Here is a 13,257-nt window from a genome sequence, read left to right as displayed (position 1 = left end):
TTAAACTGCGACTTATCACTGATTGTAAGACACATTCTGATTTCAGAGCTAAAAGATGCTAAACTACTTAAGTATGTACATTAGGATCAAAGTGCTGTTACAAGCTGAGGACTAAAAAATATCTTTTAGCTTTATCAGGAAAATGTATCGACTATTGTGAAAGTAGTGTTAGTGGGAGTCGGGGCGTCAGGAGCAAGATCAAGTATGAAGAGAGGTGGGTGCTGGTTTCAGGGGTGCTTAACAAATTGCATCGATCTCCCCAGAATTCCAGGGCACAAGAGAGAAAGTAAGATAGGTACAAGACAAAAATCAGCTTTTATTTTTATGATAAAGCTAATATTGGAGAACTTACATGATACCTGCATCCAAGGAGGCTTCCCAATACTGAGCCCCCAAATTAGACCCACCCTGTTCGTACTGATCAGTGCAAACCTACTCCTGTGAGGGTCTCCCTGAAAAGCTCATGGTGTGGAGAAACAGAGAGACGTGCTTCCTGTGGGCAGACAGGCCCCGAGGACGGAGCAAGGGGCTGGTCTCACACGGGCAGCCTCTTCTCCAAACTCCTCAGATGACCGGAAGAGAGAGGCCAAGAGTGTGACGTCATGGAGCTGCCTTCCTGAAGGGAAACATCAGGCATAGGGATAGGTCATTTCCCCTTAGCAGTAAGAGGGCAGGGGCAGCATCAATAACACGACCAACAAACCAAGCTGTAAAAGGAAGCTCAGCATACCCCAAACCAGATGTCTTCATTCCCAGCCACCCAGCTTTTTTCTTCTGCTCTTTGAAAAAATTACCCATCTGCCTCGTGTATCTAAATTGTCTTGCCTTACCATAGAAAGCCAGCTCCATTCCCATTTTCTCCACGAAGTTGCCGTGGTCCTGCCTAGCCCAGTCTCCACATACCTTGGTATTCCATTTTTACTTGTTGCTTTGTGGTTACCTACAGGGAGCCAAAGTTGTAAGTTTGTTTCCTTGGTCATAAGGCCCTTGAACGTAGAGACAATGTCACACCCATCTGTCTTGTCCACCCTCACCACTGGGACACTGCCTGACCTGTGGTAGATAAGGCCAAATTGTTGACTGGATTGAATTGTGTGCAAAGATGGCCAGACGTTGCCCTGCTTTTGGGAACCCCCAATCCGACACCAAGCATGGCAAACAATGTCACGGGTTCCTGTGAGGGGCTCGCTGACCACACATGTGGCTGACCCACACAGTGTCCCAGCTCTGCTGTAGGGCTGGTTTGCAGAAAAGCGTGATTATCGCTGCCCTCTGTGCTGACCCCAACAGAAAACAAGTATTTCTTAGACATTTTTGAACTCTCTCGAAAAACCCAAAATGAGAGCTTACCTTCCTAGAACGAGATGCCCCTCTGAGGCATGTGGTAAAACGCACGCCTGTCCGTGGGGCCAAGGCCTCCCCAGCACCTCCAGCCCCAGCTTCCTTTGTTGGCAAAAGAAACCCATCAACACGTATTGGCTCAGCCCCTGACACCACAACACAACCAGGTAAGCCCTGGCCTGTGAAGCCAAGGCTTCGTTCCAGTAGTGTATTTTTACCACTCGGACGGGAAGGCAGACTGATGAGATTCCGCTCTGTCTGTCCGTCTGTGATGTGCACTCCCACTTCCCGAAACCGTAGAGGTTGAAGCAGAGGTCACGGAATGCCAGCGGCACTTTTTTTGTTGTTTTTGTTTGTTTGTTTTTCTCAGTACGAACAAGAAGAGGGACTTTATAGATTCACAACAGATAATGCAAGGCAAAAGTCAAGGTGTCAACACTTTGCTTACCCACTCTTCCCTATGATCTCAGACAACCAAGGGAGAGAGCCATCAATGCACGTGGGGAGAGTTATTAAGTATTCCAGAATAAGCCGGAAAGCCCGGACTTGGCGCCGTTGGGGTGAGGCACATGGTGGCACCTGAGGCAGGGTCCCCAGCTCCTGCCTGGCCCGGTGCAGTGTAAGGCTCCCCAGTGCATTCTCTGCGGAGCCCGGCTCCCCAGTCCAGTCAGGGCTGGGCCAGGAAGAAAGTGGGTATGGCCAAGGTGTTTAGCTCAAGGTTCTGGAGCTTCTGCTGTGAATGTGCTGCCAGAGCCCCCATCACCACGTTACTGCGCAGGCTTGCAGACATGGAAACCTGTGCTTTTCCCTGGAGCAGACGAGAAGGCAGGTGTGTGTGCACCTCCCCCCTGAGCTCAGCCCGTTGCCCCGCTCACTGGACCAAGGACTCCGGAACTGGCTCGGGTGTGGGCTCAGCTGCTTCACAGCTCCCCCGCCAAAGAAAAGTTTACGCAAGACAGGAACTTGTTTTTCTCTCGTGTAGCAGTCCAGGTATAAGACAGCTTGTATGGCAACTTCACAGCGTGAGCACCCAGCCTTCTTCCAGCCTGTTGCTCTGTCCTAACTAGGTCATCCTCCTGGTCCGAGAGAATACGCAACCTTGTTCCAGCCAGGAAGGAGGGACAGAGGGGAAGGGCAGAGGCTGCCCCAGAGTTGTACGCACCCCTGTGTTCCCCACGCCTTAACCAGCACATGGAGGAACGGCCTCACCTAGCTGCAGGGCAATCTGATTCTGGTCATCTTCCTGCCAGCTGAAAGTCAAGGGTTCTGTTAGGATAAAGAGGGAATTGCTTTAGGGAAACAGCTGGATTCCCAGGCCATGCCTCCTAAGATCAAAGCTGCCTCTGATTGGTCCTTTTCCCTGTCACTTTGCACAGTGCCCACCCAAGGTAGGTCTCCATAAATGCTGACTGGGAGGAGGGCTGGCAGAGGACAGCCCCCTGGGAGCACAGTGCAGCCTCTCCCCCGTGTGGAGGCCTGTGGCAGCGTGGGGAAAGCTCGTGGGGTCGCAGCAGTCATCTCACTTCTTAGGAGCCCACATTCCTCTTCTTAGAATGCAGCTGATGATGCCTGTGCAATGTCCTTACAGGGCTGTTAAGAGGCTTCTTCTTTTATTGTGGCTACTATTTATTGCACGTCCACTATGTTCCAAGCACAGTGCTTTGTTTGCCTTATTTCATGCAAAGCTTACAGCAGCCCCAGGAGGTGGTATTTTTATGCACATTTTATGGCTGACTCCACTGAGACTGGGAGAGGTTGAGTAAGATGCCCAGTGCGTTGGTTTCTTTATGCACTCAGCACCCGTGGAGCGCCTGCGGAGTGCCAGAGACCCTGCGGGGGTGCAGCAGTCTGAGGCACGAGGAGTGGCTCCAGAGTGCACAGGGCGTGCGTGATGGCAGCTGCTCTGGTTAAGGGGTCAGGGATTTTTTCAAAGCAGAAGTGGAGGTCACCCAGACCAAGTAGCAGGGTGGCCTGTCAGAGGCAGTTCTGGGAAGGCCCTGAGGGGGAACAGAGCTGGGCCTGAAGGGACTGGAAGAACCTGTGTGTGACTGCAGGGTTGGGACAGAGAGAGGCCAGCAGAGGCCAGCTCAAACCGTGACAGGGTGCAGCTGAGCTTTAACCCAACTTGTCTGGCCCCAAAGCTTGTACTGAGAGAATGGATGAGGAAGTACTCGGAAGACTAGCTGAGGCAGTACCGGGAGGAGGAGATTTTGGTGAATTTTCTTTGTGTCTTAGACATGTGTCTGAGGACAAAGGAGAGGACCCGGATTTAACGTGCCTGGCACATGCGAGGAGTCCAGGAGGTCTGAGACCTGTGCGAGTCCTCATTGCTGTCCTCCTGGACCATCCGTCCGTGGCGTGTGCACAGTCTGCCCAGGACTGGCCAGGGAGAGTGATCCAGCCCCTCTGCTCTGGGTCTCTCACAGAATCATTCCCAGGAACAGGAGAGACAATGGTTCTCCCTCGGAGGCCCTCTCAGCCATGCCAGGGTCTCTGCAGTCACATTTCACCAACCAGGTGGAGTGACAGGCCCCTCCAGTCCTGAAATGGGCTGAGGACAGAGGACTTCCCGATGCCCCAGAGAGTAGGAGTAAATGCAGTAGGAGGAGGAGCACTGGGAGGGGTTGGCCTTCACTGCACCCCATGTTCCTGGCACCTCTCAGCACCCCCAGTGGGGCTGCCAGCAGCGCAGTGGATCCAGCCACTGAACAAGCTGAACTGGCGCGGCACCCTCAGGGTGCAGAGTATGGCAGGTGCGCGGGTGGGTTTGCAGCTGCGTGAGGAGACCAGGCCCTCCCGTCACAGGGGAGCGAAATGTACTGGCAACGCTCATCTCTGCGGGTGAGAGAAGGAGCATACAATCCAAACGTGGGGTTTTCCAGAGGCAGGAGCTTCCGGTCCTGCCAAAAAGCCAAATCCTGTGCCATTTCCTCTCCCGGGGATCATCTCTGTTTCATCTTCGTGCTGGTTAACGGGAGCCGGCTCACACATCCTTCAGTCTTCCCTGAGCCCTTGAACTTGAGCTGATACCCCTCCTGCCGTCTCCCCCTGTCATGTTATAATCCCGAGTGTCACTGCACTGTGTCTGTCATTCCATTGCCATCCCTCGGCCCCTGGAACAGTGCCTGCCAGCAGGTGCGTGAGTGAAGGACTGAACGAGTCCGTTCTAATTGGTTTGGGTCTGGAGAGAACTTGATTTTAGCAGCAGAGGATGACTTTAACTGCAGCATTGTGTGTTGCCTCGTGCAGGATCCCCCACTGGGAGGGGTCCCCACAAGAGCAGGTGATAGGGAACAGCGAAGAGGAGCAGCTGTATGTTTCACTTTTGCCCTTTCCTCTCTGGCCTGCCGAGCTCACTCAGAACTGGTCTTTGAGTAAACAGGGCCGCCTTCTGGAGAATTGTCACTTTAGAGTAGAATTGCTTCCTCCCCTGCCACTCCTTAATATGTGGATAGGCTGTGCCACCCTCCCAGGGCCCCAGTTCCAGCACCCCTGGAATTTGCCCTGATCATCCACCCCTCTGAACCCACCCAAGCCCCCGTCCCCCACACCCAGCCACCTCAAGTGGCTGTTCCAGCCTCTGCTCCCCACGGAATGAAGTGATCTGCAGGGTTTTGGTATTCTCCTGTGCTGTGAGCCCCACGCAGAGATCTCCTGCCCTCTCCCAGTGCCTTCCTCGCCATGTGTCCCGGATCCTGTCTGCGAGTCTCCTTCAGTCCCCGTTTGTAGCCCGTAGCTGTCTGTGACCCTTCCACTGTGCAGGTGCAGCGGGGACAGCCGAGTGTAATTGGGGGTGGAGGAGGAGTGACTGTCACAGCGACGCTTGCTTGGAGTTTTAATTAGGCTGCCTTTCCTCACTTCCCTTTTTAAAAATTTCCCCTCCAGCTCAGCAAGTCCACTTAGAACGCATTTTAGAAATTGGAACGTTGCTTTAACATTCTGCACCCAGCGCCTCAGTGTAATAAGTAAATCAATAAGCCAATTGCTTCCAGTAGTTTGATTTCCCAGTGCACTGGCGTACCTTTTGTTCTCCGGTGAATGATGATTTCACACCAGGGAACAAGGAGTGAGTGTGGGTGTAGGGCTTGTCCTTGCTTCTGATCCGCAAGCTGTCCCGGGAAGCCGTTGTTCCCAGCGATGCGTGGAACCCACAAGTAGCCTGCCAAACGCTCGGTACCCTCCCCTCTGATACTTTCTCCAAGTTGTGTGTCTCACAAACACATTTCCCATTGGCCAGGACAGTCTCGGGTTTGTTTTGAATCTGACAAGTCCTCCAACACCACATTCTTAAATCTTACTAACATGATTTATATACAAATGTGTCCCTCACAGGAAGAATTAGATCCCACTTACGACAACACTGAGACCAAGACCGAGACCGTCCACGTTAATTATGATGATCTTGCTGTGAAGCGCTTTTTGCGGTGGAACCGCCCTCTACTTATTGTTTCTGTCAAAACCTTTGCTTGGAAAACTTTGCAAGTGGGCGGGTTGTCATTTCTAAAGATGCACTTATTTATTTCATGGTTAACAACGTGGTTGCCCTTTGTTTTAAGCAATAGGTATGAAGTTGTTTATAAATGGAATTTTTACTGATAATTCACATGTTAAATATATGCAAGGAGCTAGTGTTTTGCTTTGTGGGTTCTTTTGTAATTAGAAAAATGACTCCCGAGTTTGTTTGAGAAGCATAATGCTCTTGTGTTAGATCTTGTTTAAATGAAGTAATTGTATTAAGAATCGGGCATCAGCAATGCTCTTCTGCTCACAGTAGTCCTGGCTTAGTTATATACCCCATTGCATCCCAATAGGAGTGGCAAACTTTGCAAATTCTGCATTTCTCATTGATATTCAGGATGCTCCTTCAGGACAATCTGTCCCTGTCCTTGCTCTCTCTCATCTCCTTCTTTCAGGGAAGAAAGGGGGTGCCTGCCCAGACGCAGGACTGTGATGTTCGGCCGCAGTCTTGGGGAGCCTGTTAAGTCTCATGGGCCTAGATTGCCATGACTCCGTGTCTTCCAGCTACCTGTTTCTGTGTTACAAACCACCGCTGCATTTAGTGGCTCAAGAAATTCATTATTGTCTCTCATCATTTTGTGGGTTTTCAGTCAGCTGCTTGGTTCTCACTTGGCCCTTCCCCGTGTGGTTGCAGGCCTGTGTTGGCTGGGCTGTGGTTGACTGCCCGATTGGGCTGGGAGGCCAAGACAGCTCATTTACATGAGTGGCAGAGGCTGGCTGTCCGCTGAGAGCCCTGCTGGGCTCCACAGAGCACCCGTGTATGACCTCTTGTGTGGCTCATTCTTCTCGAAACATGGTGGCTGAGTTCCAAGAGACCCGGCAGAAGCTGCAAGGCTTCCTACAACCTTGCCTCTGAGTCCCAGACATCACTTCTGCCACTCTCTGTGGGTCAAGCAAGGGACTAAGGTTGGTCCAGATTCAAGGTGAAGAGAATCAGACTTTGCCTCCTGATGTGAGCTGCAGGATACAGATGGGGTCCATTTTTTAACTTCCACAGTGTGCATCAGAAGCAGAGAGTGCTCTAGAGGAATGAGATTAAGCAAATATGAGAGGCGGGAGAGGCACCGTGATGCAGTGCAGGGAGCGTATGGAATGACTAATGCGTACGGACGAACAGGGCGGCCTTGCTGGGCAGACTCAGTACCAGGGAGCGGGGAGCACACACTGAATGAGCCTTGGTCCATGGAAGCCGGGTATCACCCACGGAGAGAAACATCCCCATCCACTGGCTAAGGCCCTAAATTAGCCCACTCCTCTGACAGATGACTGAGTCACGACTTGGCAAGGGGATTTAAATAGCAAAGTTTTAAAGGCATGTTCACCTAAAAGCTCCCCCATGCATGTATCCTACTCGTTTGGAGTCAGTAAAACCATCTCCGTCCATTGGAGCTGCACGGTACTCACAAACATGTAAAGAACGGTGCAGTCGAGTGTGGGGTCCATTGTTTCTCAGCTCACACGGTACGAGCGCTCGGTGCCCAAGGGGTACTTGTATACTTAGAACCACACTTTGCAAGTTTAAGAAAAGGTCAAGTTCTGTCCAAGTGCTTGAAAGTCTGATTGCCTTCGTAGCCTGAATACAGCTTCCTCTTCATCACACCGCGTCACGGGCACCTGGGTCCCCACTGTGGAGGGTGGCTGCTCTGCACACAGGGCAGGCGACTGCCTTGAGGGTCGTCGGGGTTACTTTTCACCCTTGTTGCTGTGTTTCTGTCGCCCTCCGTACTCCTCTCTGGCTCCCTGAGGACTCAGATTTGTGTTTATCCGTGCTGAAAATTTAGAGGCAAGATAAACAACATCTCAAGCTACTTCTAGCCAGAGGCTGTGTTTCTTACTAGACATATGCTAAGTGTTGGTCGCTGGGAAAGGTGGGAAGAACACCCCTAGGTGCGAAAAGCAGATATGTAGAGGCTGATAGAAGTTTAGCCCAGAATGTGGCTGTCTGGGACTAGTACTCAAATGATTTGTGATGTACACTCTGTGGAATGCGAATCCCTGAGGGCCCTGGAGGTACCATTGCTATAGGGCCAATATTTTTATACGAAGAGGAGGAAATTTGGCAAGGGCAAAGGACACGGAAGGGGTGTGGGCGAGAGGGTGAGGAGTGGGGCCACCCTACAAACATGAACTCAGGACAGTGGACAGAACATGGGAGGAGACGGACTCCGCTCTAGCCTGACTTCGTCCACGTACCTCGTCCCACACAGAGGAGACTCCTGTTCTTCGGTTCCAGGAACAGTCCACGCCCTCCCCCCCCCCCGACAGCCGACTGCGGATCCACCACTCACCTTCCTTCCTCACTTCTGTCGACTCTGAACGTGGACAGATCTCCTCCTGCGTGCCAGACACGGTGTTACATGGAGGGACAAAATGCATGAACTCATGCTGGGAGACACACCGTAAACAAGCAAATGAATAACTGAGATTGGGACCGGTGTTTCGGGAAGCTGGGGGTGTGCTAAAGAAGAACAGGGGCCCTGTTTTGGTTAGGATGTTCAGGAGGTAACATGAATGATGCCAGAGTCGCTGGTTAAACTTTGACATGTATTTTGCAGCCTTTTTAAGTGTCTTAAATTGCATGTTGTTACAGTTCAAATCAAAACCATTGTTGCCTTTGCTAAGCCCAAGCTGCGGGATGAGCCGCCTTCCTGGGGAGCAGGGGAAGCGACCCAGTGGCCAGAGCCCTCCTGGATGGCACGTTCCTCACGCCCCCCTCTCTCCCCCCAGGGAAGGGAGACGTGTTTGGAGATGTGTTCTGGAAGGAGGCCACCCTCGCCCAGTCCTGCGCCAACGTCAGGGCCTTGACCTACTGCGACCTGCACGTGATCAAGCGGGACGCCCTGCAGAAGGTGCTGGAGTTCTACACAGCCTTCTCCCACTCCTTCTCCCGGAACCTCATTCTCACCTACAACCTGAGGAAGCGGGTGAGCTGCCAGTGTCCGTCTCCGCTCTACCGGGAGCAGTCCCCGTGCGCTTGGGGTCACCGCGTGGGCCGGGAACGACCTTTCGTGGTGTATTGAAGTGGAGCCGTTGGTTCTGTGGGGGGGGGCGCGGGGGGTTCTGTGCATTGGTTGCTCTTCAGAGCTTTTGCTGTGGAATGAGGCAGACAGGAATGCTACTAGGTTAAAGGACGGATCCATTTCAGAGCTGAAGAGATTCAGTTGTGAGTGTGTCCCTGGGCTTTCCCCCAACAGTACCCAGGCCTTTAATATTTTGGAAAGATGACGAAACCAGGAGGTCACTGGTCAGTAAAATGGCTGAGTGGGGCCACTCAGTATAAACTGAATTCTCCCTGGTGACTGGGACCCGCTGAGTGGTGTGAGGACATTAGCCAGTGGGCAAATAGTAATTTTTTTAAAGATATGGAAATGATACAGTTGGATGCAGAAAATAAGAAACATATGGACTATGATGGCCTAGAGAATATTTTATATATGAATGCCAGTTTCACTGGTTGAGGAACAGTACTAGTTTTGAGGACCAAAAGATTTCGTATCTGAAGTTGTTTCTTGCACCCTTAAATCATCTGAGTTGCTCCGTCTGGCTGCAAGGATTAAAATACTCATCTTGTACTCTAGGTTTTCACGGTTGATTTTCTTGCCCTGTATTGAAATCTTTTAGTTAAATCAGTAACGAGGTAGCTCTGGGTCTACAGAAATCATCTGGAAGGATTGTCATAGAAATCTTGCCAAAAAAAGACCTTATAATCTTTCCCCCGAGGTCCCTGTCCCTATTAACATTGTTCGTACTGCCCTGAGGGTCCAAGTTGGAAACCCTGGCACCGCTGTGATCCTCCTCCTCTCCCAGGCCATTTCCTCCTTGGATCCCGTGGGTTCTACCTCGGCCCTCAGACCTGAGTCCACACTGTGCTTCCTCCTCGGGGCTCTCCCAGGGTCCTCGGGACACAGCACCTCTGACCCAGACCCTTCCCGTGTCCTGGACAGTGCAGTAGGCTCCCGCCTTACATCTGTCCTCAGTGTGGTGCTCTCTCTTCTGGCTGCGTGAGTGACCTTGGACACCAAGTAGACCCTGCCACTCCCCCTGTGAAGATTTCTGCTCCCACTCTGTTGCAGGGTAACATTTGCACCCTTCAGCCTGGCTTATGTGGTTTTCCACACCTGGCCCAGACTTAGCCCCCGCACCCTCACTCAGTCACGCTTCCCACGCCCACCTCCGGCACCCCGAACATCCCCACCCCGAGGACTCCGCACAGCTGTGCAGCCACACCGCACCCTCTGGGAGCACTGTGCCTCCACACGGGCTCCCTGGGCCTGGGATTCTCTTCTTTCCTTCTGTGTGCAACAGACACTTCCTAACCCTTAAGATTCTGCTGAAATGTTTATTCGTTCATTCATCAAAGCCAGGACATACCAGCTGAACTAGACAGACGTATAAAACTGAGTAACACCCAGCTCCCTGTCCCCAGGAATCTAGAGTCCCCTAGAGGAGACAGCCACGGGAAGCACAGTGCAGCGCGTGCACGGTGCTGACCAAGTATGGTGAGTGTGACTGGTACGGGGGGCTGGGGGAGCACTGAGGAGGAGGGCAGCTAAAGGGGCCGTTGAGGAGAACTCAGGGGGTGAGAGCTGAGCTGAGCCTTAGAAGATGAGTTTGCCAAAAAAGGGAGAGGAAGCAGGTGTTCCAGCCAGAGGGGCAGTTTGAAGCAAAGGCACGGAGAAAGGTAACAGCCTTCCAATCCTTTGTGAAAGATTCTAAATGCCTGTCATTGGGTTATCCCAACAATGGGTTTCTGAGTATGCTGAATCTCTTGAAGGGAATGCCTGGTGAGTCTCTGCTCAGACACCTGGGGGGGTAGGGGCTTGGGGAGTTGGTGTCCCCGGTGCATGACCCAGTACAAGGAAATAGTCAACTTTTCAGGGTGGCAAGGAGACAGTGATAGGATCTCTGGGCCCCAGTTTCCATGTCATAACATATGACATTGTAACTAGATGATTTTTTTATTGTTCTGTGATTTGAATGCTGGACAATGCAGGGGTGGAGAAGAGGGAGCAGTTACACTTCTTCCTTATTTATCTGGGAACATGGAATGCTTGCTGCTGACACTTGCAGCCAAGTAGATCCTCCTAGAGTCTATTTTTTATTTATTCCTTCCTTTCATGAAAGCAGGTTGATTATAATTAGCTTTCGGTGTTGCTCATAACATCGATTGAAAATGTGCAGTTTGGGTTATTTGGAGGAGTAACCATCTTCAAATACTTGTGGATCTAATCTGTCTTAACAAACAAGGGCGACAGCAAGCATACCACCTCGGTGGTCAGATGATCGACAGCTCCGGGGAAGAGAAGACTCGCGGCCACGTTCTGAAGGGTGTGGTGGAGGAGCTCTAGGCCTGGTCTGTAGGACCACAAAGTGCAGAGATGGAATCAGAGCTGCAGACAGCGTAGGAAGGACCCTGGGGAAGTTCCGAGCTGCCCCGTGAGCGCCATAGGCAGCTTGGAGCGATACCAGCCCGCCTGTCCTGAAGGTACTCAGGCATCCCCCGAGGTACCCCTCAGAGACATGTGAAGGGGACTTAGGGACCCTGTGAAGAGTCACCTTGAAACATCCTTTCAATTGCAATTGCCAATGAGTCTGCTGCGGATGCAAGAGAATTTTAGTGAGATCCTTTCTATAATGAGGTAGCCATTCATTTTCGCAGAAAAAAAAAAGAGGCTTGTCACGTTGGGATTGCCATTGTAGTCTCTCACTGTGTCCTTCTGAGGATTAATTCATAGTTACACAGGGCATAGAAGATGAGAACATTACATGCATGAATTATCCTTGTAGCTAATTTTTTTTCTGGCAAAGTGAAGTGCATTCTTGTGGTTGTTTCTATCTTGGAAAAATCCAGTGTGTTATTTGCAAAGATTCTTGAGAATGCAGCGCCTTCGACATCTGTTTGGGGAACTGTTTGGTGTTGCGGGCCCCCTCCAGCACACAGTGGCAGTTCTGCGCTGGAAGGTCCTCCGTGGCCGTCCAGTCTCTCCTGCCTCTCCCCACCCCCCGCCCTCCTTTCACGCTGGGTTACTAGTGAGCCAGCCCCAACTCGGTGGTGACCAGACTGCTCTCTGCCTCTCACCGCTTCCTGGCCCACGCCGGCCTCTGTGTCTAAGCCTCACCCTTGCATCCCTAAATCCGTGTGCATAAAACCCAGCTCTCAGCACTGCTCTGAAGCCCAGCTCAGGAAGGGAGCTGACTCCATTTCCCCCACAGAACCTGAGGTCATAGGCAGGGGCGAAGGAGGCAGAACCTGGAGACCAGTTCAGTATGCTGACCTTTGGTTTTCCTTGCCAGTGGGCACTGAGCCAGAGGGGACCTTGGTCTGTGCCCTGCCTGTGCCACTCAGTGTTGCTGTAAGTTACAAATGCTTCCTCGTCTGTGAAATGGGAACGATGAGAAGTCCTCCCCTCGCAGGATAATTGTGAGGATTGCATAATGCTTACAAAGCTCTTTCTTTCACACAGGGTCTAGCACATAGTACGTGCTCAGTTCAGTTGTGGGTTATTATGATCTTGTTCTGTCCACTTGACACCCTACTCCTCTCTCCTCTCTATTATCTTGTGCCTTTTGGAAAATAAAAAGGAGGCGATTCCTCTGACTTTGTTTGTACAGGGGACTCACTCTGCTGAAAAGATGTTCTGTGGGGTGGGTTTTATCACAGGGTTCTCTGCACCTTTCGCAGCAAACGCGGGGCCAGCTGATCTGGAAAGTGGACGTGGTGGTGGCCTCACTGTCACTTTGAGCTCCTGCCAGGGAGCGATCAGCACTCACCCTCTTCTGGCCAGTTCCGTTCACGGAGGGGAGAGTTTAGGCTGTTCCGACAGCTCAGGTCAGTCGCTAGCGAGTCAGGCTTTGCCAAGAGGAAAGCACAGCATCTTCCTTCTCCTGAGGGAGGTGGCCTGGAGTTGTCCATCATGATGAGGGGAAGTGGATCTCTAGGGTGCCAGGCTCTCCTGGCATTTTCCTCCAGGCCCCGAGTCATCTTCTATCTATAATCAGAGCTTTGTACACTATTAATAGTAACATTCTTACCAACTCCCGGTACTGAGCGAGCTACGTCACAACGTCAGTGCACGCTTTATGTCAGCTTCTTAAATCCTCGACTGCCTCACAGCATTAGAGAAGCAACCCCATTTCTCAAGGGAGTAGACTGGGACCCTGTGGAGAAGAGAATCACTCTTCCGAGGTCACCCAGCTGGTAAGTGACACCCCGCACGCGCCCCTCTTGTTAGGCAGCATCACGTCCCGTGCTCGGCCTCCGTGAAGAGTGGCTCTCAGCTTTTCCCACGTCGCATTCTCTGGCTTCTGCTTTCTCCCAGGCCACTGATGTTTCAGAGTGGCTCAGGTGGCCTGCAGAGCATCTCCAATGGCCGTCTCCACGCACCAGCACACTCAGAC

At 51.9% G+C, this 13,257-nt stretch overlaps 1 protein-coding gene across 2 annotated transcripts in view; it reads left to right on the top strand.

Moving 5' to 3' along the window:
* Nucleotides 1–13,257, top strand: part of KCNH1 (potassium voltage-gated channel subfamily H member 1) — a 322,441-nt gene that overhangs the window by 235,414 nt on the left and 73,770 nt on the right. For both annotated transcript variants that reach the window (XM_028530771.2, XM_028530770.2), the window contains exon 10: nucleotides 8,587–8,783. In XM_028530771.2, the coding sequence (XP_028386572.1) occupies nucleotides 8,587–8,783 (197 nt within the window). The remainder of the gene's footprint in view (nucleotides 1–8,586; nucleotides 8,784–13,257) is intronic.

The sequence above is a fragment of the Phyllostomus discolor genome, chromosome 14, assembly GCF_004126475.2.
Source record: "Phyllostomus discolor isolate MPI-MPIP mPhyDis1 chromosome 14, mPhyDis1.pri.v3, whole genome shotgun sequence".
Classification (NCBI taxonomy): domain Eukaryota; kingdom Metazoa; phylum Chordata; class Mammalia; order Chiroptera; family Phyllostomidae; genus Phyllostomus; species Phyllostomus discolor.
Note: the sequence above shows the minus strand (reverse complement) of the source record. Positions and strands in the feature narration are given on the sequence as shown.